We start from the raw sequence: 12,967 nt of genomic DNA on the forward strand, positions 1-12,967 counted from the left end.
AACCTGGTTAAGAACGACAGGAAACGTCTGATCTCTGTAATTGCAAACAAAGGTTTCTGTACCAAATATTAAGTTCTGTTTTTCTGATGCATCAAATACTTATTTCATGCAATAAAATGCAAATTAATTATTTAAAAATCATACAATGTGATTTTCAGGATTTTTGTTTTAGATTCCGTCTTTCACAGTTGAAGTGTACCAATGATAAAAATTACAGACGTCTACGTGCTTTGTAAGTGGGAAAACCTGCAAAATCGGCAGTGTATCAAATACTTGTTCTCCCCACTGTATATATATCTATATATATATATATCTATATATATATATATATCTATATATATATATATATATATATATCTATATATATATATATATCTATATATATATATATATATATATATATATATATATATATATATATATAAATTGTACTAGTTATATCAAACATTTTATCATCACAACTGTTGTATATTCTAAACTATACAGTGCAGTGTCAAGTTCAACCTCGAAAAACAAATGCAAAAAGCTTCCCAATAAGACTTTTTTGTTCATATACATGTTCTGAATACAAACTTTAAGAAGTATAGGGAAATATATTTAATGGAACACTGATTGCTATCCACTTAAGTACGAGTGCCGTTTGATCAGGTTTATGACTAAAAACTGCTATACTATGATAAGTAAAGTCAAAACAAATAACGCCACATGCTGTGGCAATGTTTACTACACATAAACACCTTTTCTGATATAGATGTTTATATTGATGTTCTGGGAAAAGGGTGGTCGTGCAACCGAACATGTGGTGTAGGTATAGGAAGATGGTTTACCTTTGACAGTCTCGTAATAATCTATTCTTCCTCCTCAGAGTCAGTGTCCGTGGCTGAGTGCGTAATATTGGCGCATACACCTCTACATTCGCCACATGCCATAGAACAGTCCAGTCCATTTTTTGCGGCATATACATCGCATTGTGTTGCAGCCTGACTTGCAGTTGCACCTCATTATTTCGAGGAGATCTTGTGGAGCAGGCATCATGTCGGTGAGGATAGGCATCATTTTCCCATTGTTGACTTTCCAGCCCCCACTGTTCAGCAGGTAAATGACTTGTATCATCGGTCCATTCTTGTACTTGGTGATAAACCCGCAGACTGTGATATTTGATGGACCCTGATGTAGGTGGCAGGGATTGAGGCTGTACCATCTCTTTTCCAGAAATTGTTTTGTCATAGAATTTGTGGAGTCTCAGATCATTGAGAGGTTCTCCTTGGCGTCCTTTGTACAGCGAGACCATTGCGTGTTCTCCTGTTACTACAATTTCTTCTTTTTTGGCATCTTTTTTCATGAAGACAGATGCTTGTTTTGCAAAGTATGAGCCTTTCTTGATTTCTAGTAATGGCAACTTTTTTTCCAACGCCGAACACTCGAGACGTTGTTTCGCAACCAGCGATGGCATGTACAAAAGGTAGATAGTCACATACAACATCACCGAGCAACGATCTTGTTTCTCTGATATTCCAGCATCGTTGAACTTTTTGTGAGTGCGTCTTCTGCTCTGGCCTAAAGAAGATATTGTGTGACGTGTTGATTGCATGATGACACAAAAGTACCAACAGATCTGTGTCATCGCCAATTAGTACGGTGTCCATTCTTGCCGATGATGCGATAGCTGTTTTGACAATGAGGAGGTCGGTGTCCCCTCTTGCATGGAATACATCACACCCTTCTTCTTGGAGCCTCTGAGACAGCATGTTAATGAATCACTGCTTGTTCTTCTTGTTACAGAGGAACTCTTCTTTTGTAGTCTGGAGTGCCATTGTGCTTGAGAAGTGTACTTCTGCTCCTACACATCCACCATTCCTCTTTAAATGTGTGCAATCTTTGGGGCTTGGTCCATCCAAATATCCATCAAATACTATTATGGCCTTTCCATATTTGTGTTTGACGTAACTTGTGTACTGCTTGCAGATACTGTCCCACGTAGCTGCTTTTGACCATGGTATCCGGTGAAGCAAAGCAACTCCATCTAGAACATATTGCACATCAGTTGTCGGACCAGATGCAGCTGCAATCTCTGATGTCCACAATGCAAATGCAAGGTTAGCTTTGTTGGCGAGCCTCATGAAACCATTTGATTAAAATAGAGCAGGTGGATACGTGCATAGTTCGAAACTGAAGATCTTTGACAAGTCGTCACACCTGGAACCAGCAGCGACCAAACGCTGGAACAGAAGTTGCCCGTCGACGAGAACTTCATCATCTCGTTTCTTGGCAGTTAGTTTGACATCCATTGTGATGGCCTGGTCCTTTTTTTTGAGGGAATGACTTGCCACTGCGTGTCCTTCCATAGATTTTATGATTGCCTGGCCTACCATCTTGGCATCACATGCATCTACAGCTGATCCAGCGAGAACACCAGTTGCAATGTTACGCAGTGGGGATTCCGAGCTAAATGGGTTTCTTTGAGACAGATACTGCAAAATAGCTTGACAATCATGCCTATCTCTTTTCATCTTTGCTGATGGAGCATCCTTATGCTGTTCACTTGTTGTATACTGAATGTTGGTGAACTCTTGCATAGCAATGTTCACCGCTGCACATATGGGAGTCGAGAGTACCCATATAACGTGCTGGGCCTCAGTCAAACCTCTTCCTCTTGTCAGGCCTCCAGTTGTCTTTATGCTGTGCATCAGACATGGCTCGATGATCAAATCAGTTGAAAAACCAGCCCAAGACCTCTCTGAGCATCGGATAACATGTAGTCCTTCTAAGAAATGTCTGTAGACTTCGGGATGTTGTTCAGACAATGTACTCATCTTTTGTAGATACAGGTGTATTGATTTCAGGTACAGGTTGTGTCCTGATGCTGCAAAATATGGCAGCATGTCATATAGGCTTTGCGGGTATAGGGCCCAATTCCCTGTTCTCTCCCCTGTGAGGAAGCCTCGTAGCAGCTTAATCATATCAAGATACTGGAGCCAAAGCTTTGATGTCCTCAGAGATTGAAGATTTTCCTTTTTGCTAGCAACGGTATCCTCAAACGTGACCAGTACTTCGTCTGTTTCAACTTCAGAAGCTGGTATGGATCCTGTGAGCAAATGCTTCATCAGCTCGGTTAACATGGACATCTCGTCTTGCTCTGACTGCTCCTCCCTGCTGATTCCCGGTGAATTGCTGTCACAGGGTTGGTCACCAACTGACATGGTGTCTCTGGATGTAGATGGCTCCTGTGTTGATTCGTCTGTGGGGATGTCAAGGCTGAGTGCTTGAGCTATCAGAAGTGCATTGAGACGAGCGTCTCCGAAGGAGATGCTCCCTCACAGCTCGAGATACTGCTTTGCCAGAGAGTTTATGTCCTACTGCATTGTCAGCATAGATTACCTGAAGAACTTCACGCAGCCCGGACCCTCCCATTAAATGACCAATACAACCCAAGAAGCTCATTTCAATGTGGAAACCTCCAAGACGAACTACCACCGAGTTTAGTGGACTTGTTTCGGGCTCGCTTTCCACAATCATGTTCGCTTTCCACCACAGAGGCTGGTCAAATGTTATTATAGGGGTGGAGTTATACATAGCTGAATGCAAACAGACAAACTTGAGGGTTGAATACATGCAAGACAAATCATTTGGATCCATGTCTATCATGGGCAGGAACATGACGGATGATACTCCAGGGTGTTCACCTTTGTACACATCTGCATCAATCCGGACCACAAAGGTGTTGCAGTCTTCAGCATCAGTGATGCTTCCCACAGTAGATCAAGCTTTGCATAGGGTTTCTCCAATTCTGGATTTGTAAGGTGTTCGTAGTGCATTGATTCCATATTTCTGTTGTAGGTAAAGTGCTCTATGTTGATACCACCAACAGCTTTGATGTCTTCGTTGGTTACATTGATCCTTCTGACTGGTTTGGTGGTGGTCGTTTTTGGTGTAATTCCTATAATAATGTCCATGCCATGGAATGTGTGTTTTACCGTCAATGGTTCTGATGTTGTGATCAACATTATCCGCTGCATACTGAAGGAAATGCTCCGGAGTGCAGTTTTGTAAATCTGTTCCCTGCATCATTGCTGCGCTCCTTTCAAACTTCTTTACTTCGGAATAGGAAAGGCAAAATCCATGTCGATGGAGCGTATCAATCAAAAATTTGGACTGGAAATGATGATGCAACTGGATGCCGAGACCAACCTGGAGGGGTACTAAAAGCACACGTGGCTTGCATTATAGCCTGTCCGATTGATGCCAGCTTGGGTTCATTGTGCTGTCCAACGAACAATGTGCTGAGAAAAGTTTGTAAAGACTTAGGAAGGTAATCCATCCCCTCCTCGGCAGATGATATTTCGCTATAAGTTGGATAGGTATCATTGGACTGCCTCACATCCTTGATATCCTGTTTAATTAGCTTTGCTGCGGTCTCAATGATGTCGATTGTTTCATCGAACACACGGTGTCTCTGTTGGTAATGGAAGTCCTGTAGGATCCGTGCAGCAGTGCTTACAAATGTGACTACATTGGGTTTTCCATTAATCTCTGTGAAGACAATCTTATCACCAAAGTGTTGCTTTATCTTACTTTTCATGTATTTGGAGCTGTACGGGTCGCATTCACAATCTTCTGGTTCTGTGTATTCTTTCATTTTCTCAACCAGGTCGTTGACAGTTATCTGTTCATCATCGTTTTGCTCCAAATAGTCAGCGACTTTCAGAAAAGCTTCATTTCTGATCACATCCTTGGGTCGACCGCTCATTCGAGTGTATTTCGATGCTTGTGGACCATCCTTTGGCACATAGATTTGAGGAACGTGTTTTCCCGTTCTAAAGTTGACACTGCACAGTTGGTGAAAGACTGCATCTGCTGCTGGTAAGTCTATTGCATACAGCACACGGGCACAAACCGTATCCACCCAGTCATTAGTGAAGCTGTAACATGCTGTTAGAACTTTGGCCAAAAAATCCATCGACCAGACTGGAATGAGCTTCCATTCTTGTTTGCGACCATCATATGGATCTGAACAACCGCAAAATAAACAGTCATTCTTGTAGTCGAAGGGTGTCTCAGTTGATCTGAGGGCAGATTTTGGATCATCTTTACGAGGTAGACTGCCAGCTTGTTTTGTATGCACTGATCACATGGGGGTTTATATATTCTCTTCTGCATTTAATGTGGACAATGTCTCCAGGGTTTACTGTAATGTCACTTTGACGACTTTCGCTTCCTCTGAGAATACTTTCACACCCTTTTGCTCCCAATGTCACAATGGGCTTTTCATCTGTCACTGACTCCTTGCAAAATACAAATGTGCTCGCCATGCTGCAATACAAGTAAGCATTGCATAATATCATGCATATTGTGCAAGTAGATATTAAGATTTAGTATCTTAACAGCTCTTAATTATAACAACAGTAAAATGCTGAAAATACAAAATAGTACCATTAAGTATTCTTAACTATGTCCCGCTTTGCTCCACGTGGTTGGATCAGACTTCAGCACTCCATGAATTCAATATGTCTTCTTGCACTCATTGTTATTGAGTAAATAATAAGTGAAGTAAAAAAAAGGTGAGATGGTTGTTGGTTTACATAAATTTTATCAAGTAAACAATAGTTCCATGAGGTTCCTTATGTCTGAAAACATACAGAAGGACACCTCAATTATGTTGTTGCGACAAATATTTACAAAGTTATGACAATAATTGATCTGCGTGGTGTCCATTTTGGATTTTCACACGCTTGTTACTATATCAAAATTCACTAAGCCTCTCCTCAAACTCGTTTGTGGCTAATTTGGTGTTTACTACAATTTTTCACATATCTTCACAGCGGTCGTCCAAAAAGCTCGTTTTCACTCGCGAGTACTGCTGTACTTCAGCGCCCCCAAAATGGGCCAACTGTACAGAAAGGAAGGTCTGAAATGGTTTAATATTGATCTAAATATATTCTCCTTCCATGAATACCAAGAAAGAGATAAAAAGCAAGATAATATATGATTTGGTTGCAAAATTATGAGCAAAATCATGAAAATTGGAAAAAATAGGCGGCCATATTGGATTTATGCGAATGAAGGGAAGATCAAATATGAAATTTTATTATGCTAACTATCAGATAATTACCCAAGTTCAGAGGCTGCAGTACAAATTTAATCATATATGGCCATTTAATGACCGAAAATAGCAAATATAAGAATATAAAAAATATTGAAATTTTCGACGGCAGCCATTTTAAAATGAGTAATGTGAATGGTGGGGTCGGGGAGTGAGCAGAGAATATGTTATACTTTATGAACACAACACACATCATGTGACAGTTGGAAAAAAATTGGCTCTGCAATTGAGAAAACACGTTAACATCATGAACGGCTCAGAAATTGAGTGTTATCAAATATATTTTTCTTTGAAACTCACAAAGTGAAAGCACACCGAGTCAAATAAAATAACCAATTGCTTTAGGAACAGTCACGAAGACAAAGGAAAATGTGATCCCTTGTACACTGCAGAGGTTAAAAATTAAAACGTCCAACATACAGGATGAAAATTTGCGACCACAATACCCGAGTAAGGCCTAAGTCACATTTGCCACGGCGGCCGTGGGGTCTACAAAATCTATGGCCACTAGCAATTATAGGGCGGCCGCAGTATTTCCACGGTCACACAATGTAGCAGTCACATATGTTTTTATTTTTCGGGGAGCCGCACGGCGTATTTATAAATTGTGGAGACCGAAAACGTGGGGTTGCCGTACGGTCTTTGATTTGATGTCGCACGGTGACCTTAAGGGGGCCCTGCGGCAGCCATAGAAATTTTCAAGGCAGACGCAAGTGCCCGCAAGGCGACCGCAGGGGGACCCTAAGGCGAACGTGCGGCAAGACGGACGGTAAAGAGTGGGTTGTTATTTTTTTTTATACCAGTTTTTTTTTTTTTTTTTCGGCTTGTCGAATTGCTACGGCGAACGTAGAAATGAAAAAAGTTATAACTCTGCGTTATAATTCCATGGCGATCTTAGGCCAGTAAAATATAGCCAAACGGCGTAGGGTCACCGCAAAAACTCTGTGGCCGCTGCACATTTCTGTCAATTCAGAGGACGTACGGCCGCCGTATCCTCGCCGTAGAGCAAATGTGACTTAGGCCTAACCAAGCATGCAGGCAGGCAGGCACACACACACACACACACACACACACACACACACACACACACACACACACACACACACACACACACACACACACACACACACACACACACCTCGTAGAGATCAAAGTGAAGAGAGTCACCAAATCAATAATCCATTTCTCTTGTTGGTACTCCACAGTCCACAATTCCCACCTGTTTGTCCTGTAGTGGTGGCTGGGTCTTGGTTTTCCAAATCCCCACTGATCGTGAAAACGCTGATGTTGTACATCCTCCCAGGTGTGAGGTCATAAAACGTTATATTTTCATTCTTCGTGTTGTTATACTTTGTGTCATTTGTATCATGGAAAGCTGTGCATGTAATATTATATCCTGTTTTATCTCCATCCGCGGATTCCCAAGCCACGTTGAGTGTGGTCGTGCTTTGAACCTTGTTCGATGTACAATTCAGACCACTAACAGTTGCTGGAACTGGAGATGAAAAAACAAAAATAAACAACAAATAAACACTCCAAAGATGAGGGAAGTAATTACACAAACAAAACATCATTTAATAAAATGATTCCAACCAACACAATTACCCCATTACAAAATATTCCACATGAACAGTCACTCTCCCATGGTCCTGTTACACAAGGACACTTGCTTTGTCAATCAAGCAGTGGATACATTCCCACTATCTCTCTACCAAGTCTAACACACAGCTGCAGGTTATGTTTGAAAAATTCATCCCTCAACTTCATAAACAAGCTCGAATGAGCTAAGATCCTCGTCCTCTTAATGATGACGTCATAAAAACGAATATGACGTCATTGTGAGGTATCAGGTTTGCGATAAATTATCTGTGCTAATAACCGGCTTGATTCCCGCAAACAGAATTCAAAAAGCTTGCCGAGTTTCGGAGATAATTTTTTGGCAATTTCCATAAGCGGAGATATTTTGACGTCATACCTTTTTATCTAGGAGGAATTTTCAAAATCTGAGATGGTTACTGTCTGCGCAGGGGATTTTTACATATATATGCCAAGTTTCAGGAAGTTTCGATGAAAACTGTAGAGGCTGTGAAACAAACTAGTTTTGGAGATAATGGAAAAGGCGATTTCCATTACCGGCGATATTATGACGTTAACTTTTTTCTGGGAAGAATTTCCAAAATCGGAGATAGTTACTGCTTGTGTGTGGGCTTTCTGCATAGACGTGACAAGTTTCACGAAGATCCGATGAAAAGTCTGGGTTGTGAAACAAAAAAGTCAAAAAATAGGAATGACGTCATAAAAATTGATATGACGTCATAGTGATGTACCATATGTGCGGTAATTCATCTCTGCCAATGCCCTGTTCGATTCCCGCAAACAGAATTTAAAAAGCTTGCCGAGTTTTGGAGATAATTTTTTAGACGATTTCCATTAGCAGAGATATTTTGACATCATAACTTTTTTTTCTTGGAGGAATTTTCAAAATCAGAGATGGTTACTGTCTGCGCAGGGAATTTTTACATATATATGTCAAGTTTCAGGAGGTTTCGATGAAAACTGTCGGCTGTGAAACAAAAAAGTCCACAAGAAGAAGATGAAGAACAACAACGTGAGTAAGACCAAGAGATCCTCCACGAGGATCTAAAAATTTCAAAACAAGGAAAACTTCCCTTTTACAATAAGGTAAAAGGTCACGTGAGAGTCAGGTATCGAGAGTATCCAATGTCAAATAATTTATAAATCACACGAAAATAACCACAGTAGTGGACAAAGCTACAGGGATGGTGTTGTTATGGCGAATGGTTTCGGGTCCACGACGAAGGGGTATCCTTGGTTCCTCTCAACTTGCCGTGGCTGAGGCCGCCGAGCACGAATAACTGAGTGTCGCGGAAGGTTGCTTGGCAACCACATGGTCCAGTAAACTCTGTCTAATTGCCGGTTAGGCCGAAGTCACATTTGCCAAGGCGGCCGTGGGTCTCCAAAATCTACGGCCACTAGCAATTATATGGCGGCCGCAGTATTTCCACGGTCACACAATGTAGCAGTCAGATATGTTTTTATTTTTAGGGGAGCCGCACGGCGTATTTATAAATTGTGGAGACCGAAAACGTGGGGGTGCCGTACGGTCTTTGATTTGATGTCGCACAGTGACCTTAGGGCATTCCTGCAGCGGCCATAGAATTTTCAAGGCAGACGCAAGGTGCCCGCAAGGCGACCGCAGGGGGACCCTAAGGCGAACGTGCGGCCAGACGGATGGAAACGAGTGGGTTTTTTTTTTTTTACGTTTTTTTTTTATTTTTATTTTTTCGGCTTGTCGAATTGCTACGGGGAACGTAGGAATGAAAAAAGTTATAACTCCGCGTTATAATTTCACGGCGACCCCTACGGCCTGTAAAATATAGCCAAACGGCGTAGGGCCACCCTGAGGCCACCGCAGAAACTCTGCGGTCGCTGCACGTTTCTTTCAATTCAGAGGGCGTACGGCTGCCGTATCCTCGCTGTAGAGCAAATGTGACTTCGGCCTTAACTGGAGGTCACGCGGTCTCCTGATCAGGGTACGCACACTCGACTATGCTCGAAGCTTATCTTAATTCGGTCTTAACTGGGGTGGCCAAACAACCGGAAGTGCATACCAGACTTGGATGAAAACCAATTCATCAGGGAATTATAACCTCCCAGACGAACTGAGGTGTGAACAGCGCTGGACCAATGAGGAAGAGATAAAACGGGCTGGGTCCATGTGCAAGCAATTTATGTATAAGCATGGGTGTGGAAAGGTCACGTGGCACAATAATAAAATTGCCTTATTCAGCAATATGTACAGCAGAGAAAGCAAAGGATTCATGAGGTATGGCTAAATAAAAGCAATTATTTACAAAAAGAAGTCAGAGCTGTGGTATTATGGTGGAGTGCCCCGAGATGCAGCTCCCCCTGCTGAACTGCATTGCAATGATTGTTGATTTCAGATTGAACTCCACAAAGGAACCAATTTATCCACAAAACTCTCACAGATGAGCATTCAACAAAACGAGTTTCCTGATTTGGGTCTTTATCTTTTTGAAGTGCAAGTTTAAGGCCCAAATAAAACCTCTAACTCCACCCTGAATATGCTACATCTGCTTTCCAAATAATGGATGGAGGTGCTCAATGCCAGACATGAGATCAGAGCCATCTCCCCATACATATCAGAAGATTTAGATATGGTCTGGCATCCCACATTGCTCACTAAACCCTCTTCCTATGGTATCCAAGGCAATCTACACTCATGGCTCACAGACTTCATCTCCTGTTGCAGTCAGCGCATGGCTCTTAATGGAATTGTCTCATCTCCCTTTCCTATCCAGGCTGGAGCTCCTCAAGGCAGTGTTCTGGGCCCTGTTCTTTTTCTGGTTTTCATCAATGATCTTTCCGACTCTGGAAAATCCTCTTTATCCCTTTGCTGATGAGACCACTCTCTGCCGTACCGTCTGTCATCGCTCAGATCTGCAAGCAGCAGCTTATTCACGAAAGCTGCAGATCTGCATAAAATCACAAGCTGGTGAAACACTTGGAACATGTCTTTCAGCCCTGACAAATCTCACACCCTCACTGTGTCTCTCTGAAAAGATTGTCTGAAACCCCCTTCCCCCACCCCACCCATCATACCCCATTTACTTTCTCAACATTCCTCTTGAAGAAGTCCTTTAATTCAGACTTTTGAGCCGCACTATCTGCCGTGATCTTTCCTGGGAAAGCCACATTTCCAAGCTGGCTTTCAAAGCCAGTTGCTGACCCAGTATCCTCAGTCATGCAAAGTCCTTCCTTGGCACACCTGAGCTTCTCACCCCATACAAAGCTTTCATCCACAGTCAGATGGAGTACTGCTCTCCACTCTAGCGTGGTGCTCCTGCCTCACACCTAACTCGGCTTCACGCTGTGGAAACCAAGGCATTTAGGATCATTGGTACCTCCTGCGATGAGGCTGTCTTTGGGTTTCTCACTCTATCACCGAAGGCAGGTCGGTGGTCTTTGCCTTCTACCATCTCTTCTCCGTATGTCCCCCCCCCCGCCATATTTACGCAGAGCACTCAAGGACCACCAGAAACTCACTCCTGGTGAAACTACCAAAATCAAGAACCACTGCTCACCTTCACTCTTTCATTCCTCTTTTTTCCAACCCCTGGAACAAACTTCCACACACTCCAATCCCACTCCTCCTGCAGGTCTTCAAAACAGCTGTTCACCACCATCTCTTATCTTCCCCCTTCCAAAACCATGGTATTTTCTACTCCTGTTAATCCACCCCAAACCTACTTCTTGAAATTCCCTGCTTTCCTTCCTCAAAGTCCCTGTCCAGTCCATCTTGTTTATTCCATGTACCCCACCCCATCCCTTTCCCTTCCACAGATCTCCTGATGACCTGTTGTTGTGCTTCCCTCTCCCACCATCTTGTCTCCTCCTCCCTTTGTTATATGTTCTGTGTGTTATCTCTTTACGAACCTCGACAATGTGTACAAAAAATATAACAATAAAAAAAAACACAATTACAAACTACATCGAGAAAGCATTTTTAAATGTAAAGCCAGTCTGCTTCGTATTGGGATTTCTTCTTCTTCCGTATGCAAAACAGAACATTTGAGCTTTCGACCAAATTATGACTTTGTCTTCCACATATTCTCATAACAAAGATTTGTTTAAAATGTAACTAACACACACACACACACACACACACACACACACACACACACACACACACACACACACACACACACACACACACACACACACACACACACACACACACACACACACACACACACACACACACACACACACCTCATAGAGAACAAAGTGAAGGGAGTCACCAAATCAACAATCCATTTCTCTTGTTGGTACTCCACAGTCCACAATTCCCACCTGTTTGTCCTGTAGTGGTGGCTGGGTCTTGGTTATCCAAATCCCCACTGATTGTGAAAACGCTGATGTTGTACATCCTCCCAGGTGTGAGATCATAAAGAGTTATATTTTCATTCTTCGTGTTGTTATACTTTGTGTCATTTGTATCATGTATAGCTGTGTACGTAATATTATATCCTGTTTTATCTCCAGTCGCCGGTTCCCAAGCCACGTCGAGTGCGGTCGTGCTGTAATCCTCGTTCGGAGTACAATTCAGGTCACGGACAGTTGCTGGAACTGGAGATGAAAAAACACAAAGAATAAATAAACACTTCAAACATGAGAGAAGTAATTACACAAACAAAACATCATTTAATAAAATGATTCCAACCAACACAAGTACCCCTTTACAAAATATTCCACATGAACCCTCACTCTCCCATGGTCCTGTTACACAAGGACACTTGCTTTGTCAACCAAGCAGTGGATACATTCCCACTATCTCTCTACCAAGTCTAACACACAGCTGCAGGTTATCTTTTTCTCTGTTGCAATGAGGAAAAAGGTTACGTGAGAGTCAGGTATCCATCGAGAGTATCAAATGTGAAATAATTTATAAATCACACGATAATAACCACAGTAAAGGACAAAACTGCAGGGATGGTATTGTTACGGCCACGGGTGTCGGGTCTACGACAAAGGGGTATCCTCAGTTTACCTCGGACTTGCCATGCCTGAGGCCGCAGAGCACGAATAACTTCGTGTGGCGGAAGGTTGCTTGGCAACCAAATGGTCCAGTTAACTCTGTCTAATTACCGGTTAACTGGAGGTCACGCGGTCTCCTGATCAAGGTTCACACCCTCGACTCTGCTCGAAGCTTATCTAAATTTGGTGTTTTACTGGGGTGGCCAAACAACCGCCAGTGAATACCGGACTTGGATGAAAACCAATTAATCAGGGAATTATAACCTCCCAGACAAACCGAGGTGTGAA

The 12,967-nt window shown here is 42.4% G+C and overlaps 1 protein-coding gene across 11 annotated transcripts in view; it reads right to left on the minus strand.

The window, feature by feature from the left end:
- Window positions 1-12,967, minus strand: part of LOC147034806 (receptor-type tyrosine-protein phosphatase beta-like) — a 133,635-nt gene that overhangs the window by 109,875 nt on the left and 10,793 nt on the right. For 8 of the 11 annotated variants that reach the window (XM_085889746.1, XM_085889739.1, XM_085889778.1 and 5 more), the window contains 2 exons: window positions 11,996-12,271; window positions 7,320-7,595 (listed from right to left, as the gene is read on the minus strand). In XM_085889746.1, coding sequence (XP_085745872.1) covers window positions 7,320-7,595; window positions 11,996-12,271 — 552 coding nt within the window. The remainder of the gene's footprint in view (window positions 1-7,319; window positions 7,596-11,995; window positions 12,272-12,967) is intronic. The other 3 variants (XM_085889798.1, XM_085889819.1, XM_085889754.1) reach the window with 2 other exon arrangements.

The sequence above is a fragment of the Eptatretus burgeri genome, chromosome 1, assembly GCF_056783735.1.
Source record: "Eptatretus burgeri isolate ZD-2024b chromosome 1, Ebu_testis_v1, whole genome shotgun sequence".
Taxonomy (NCBI): domain Eukaryota; kingdom Metazoa; phylum Chordata; class Myxini; order Myxiniformes; family Myxinidae; genus Eptatretus; species Eptatretus burgeri.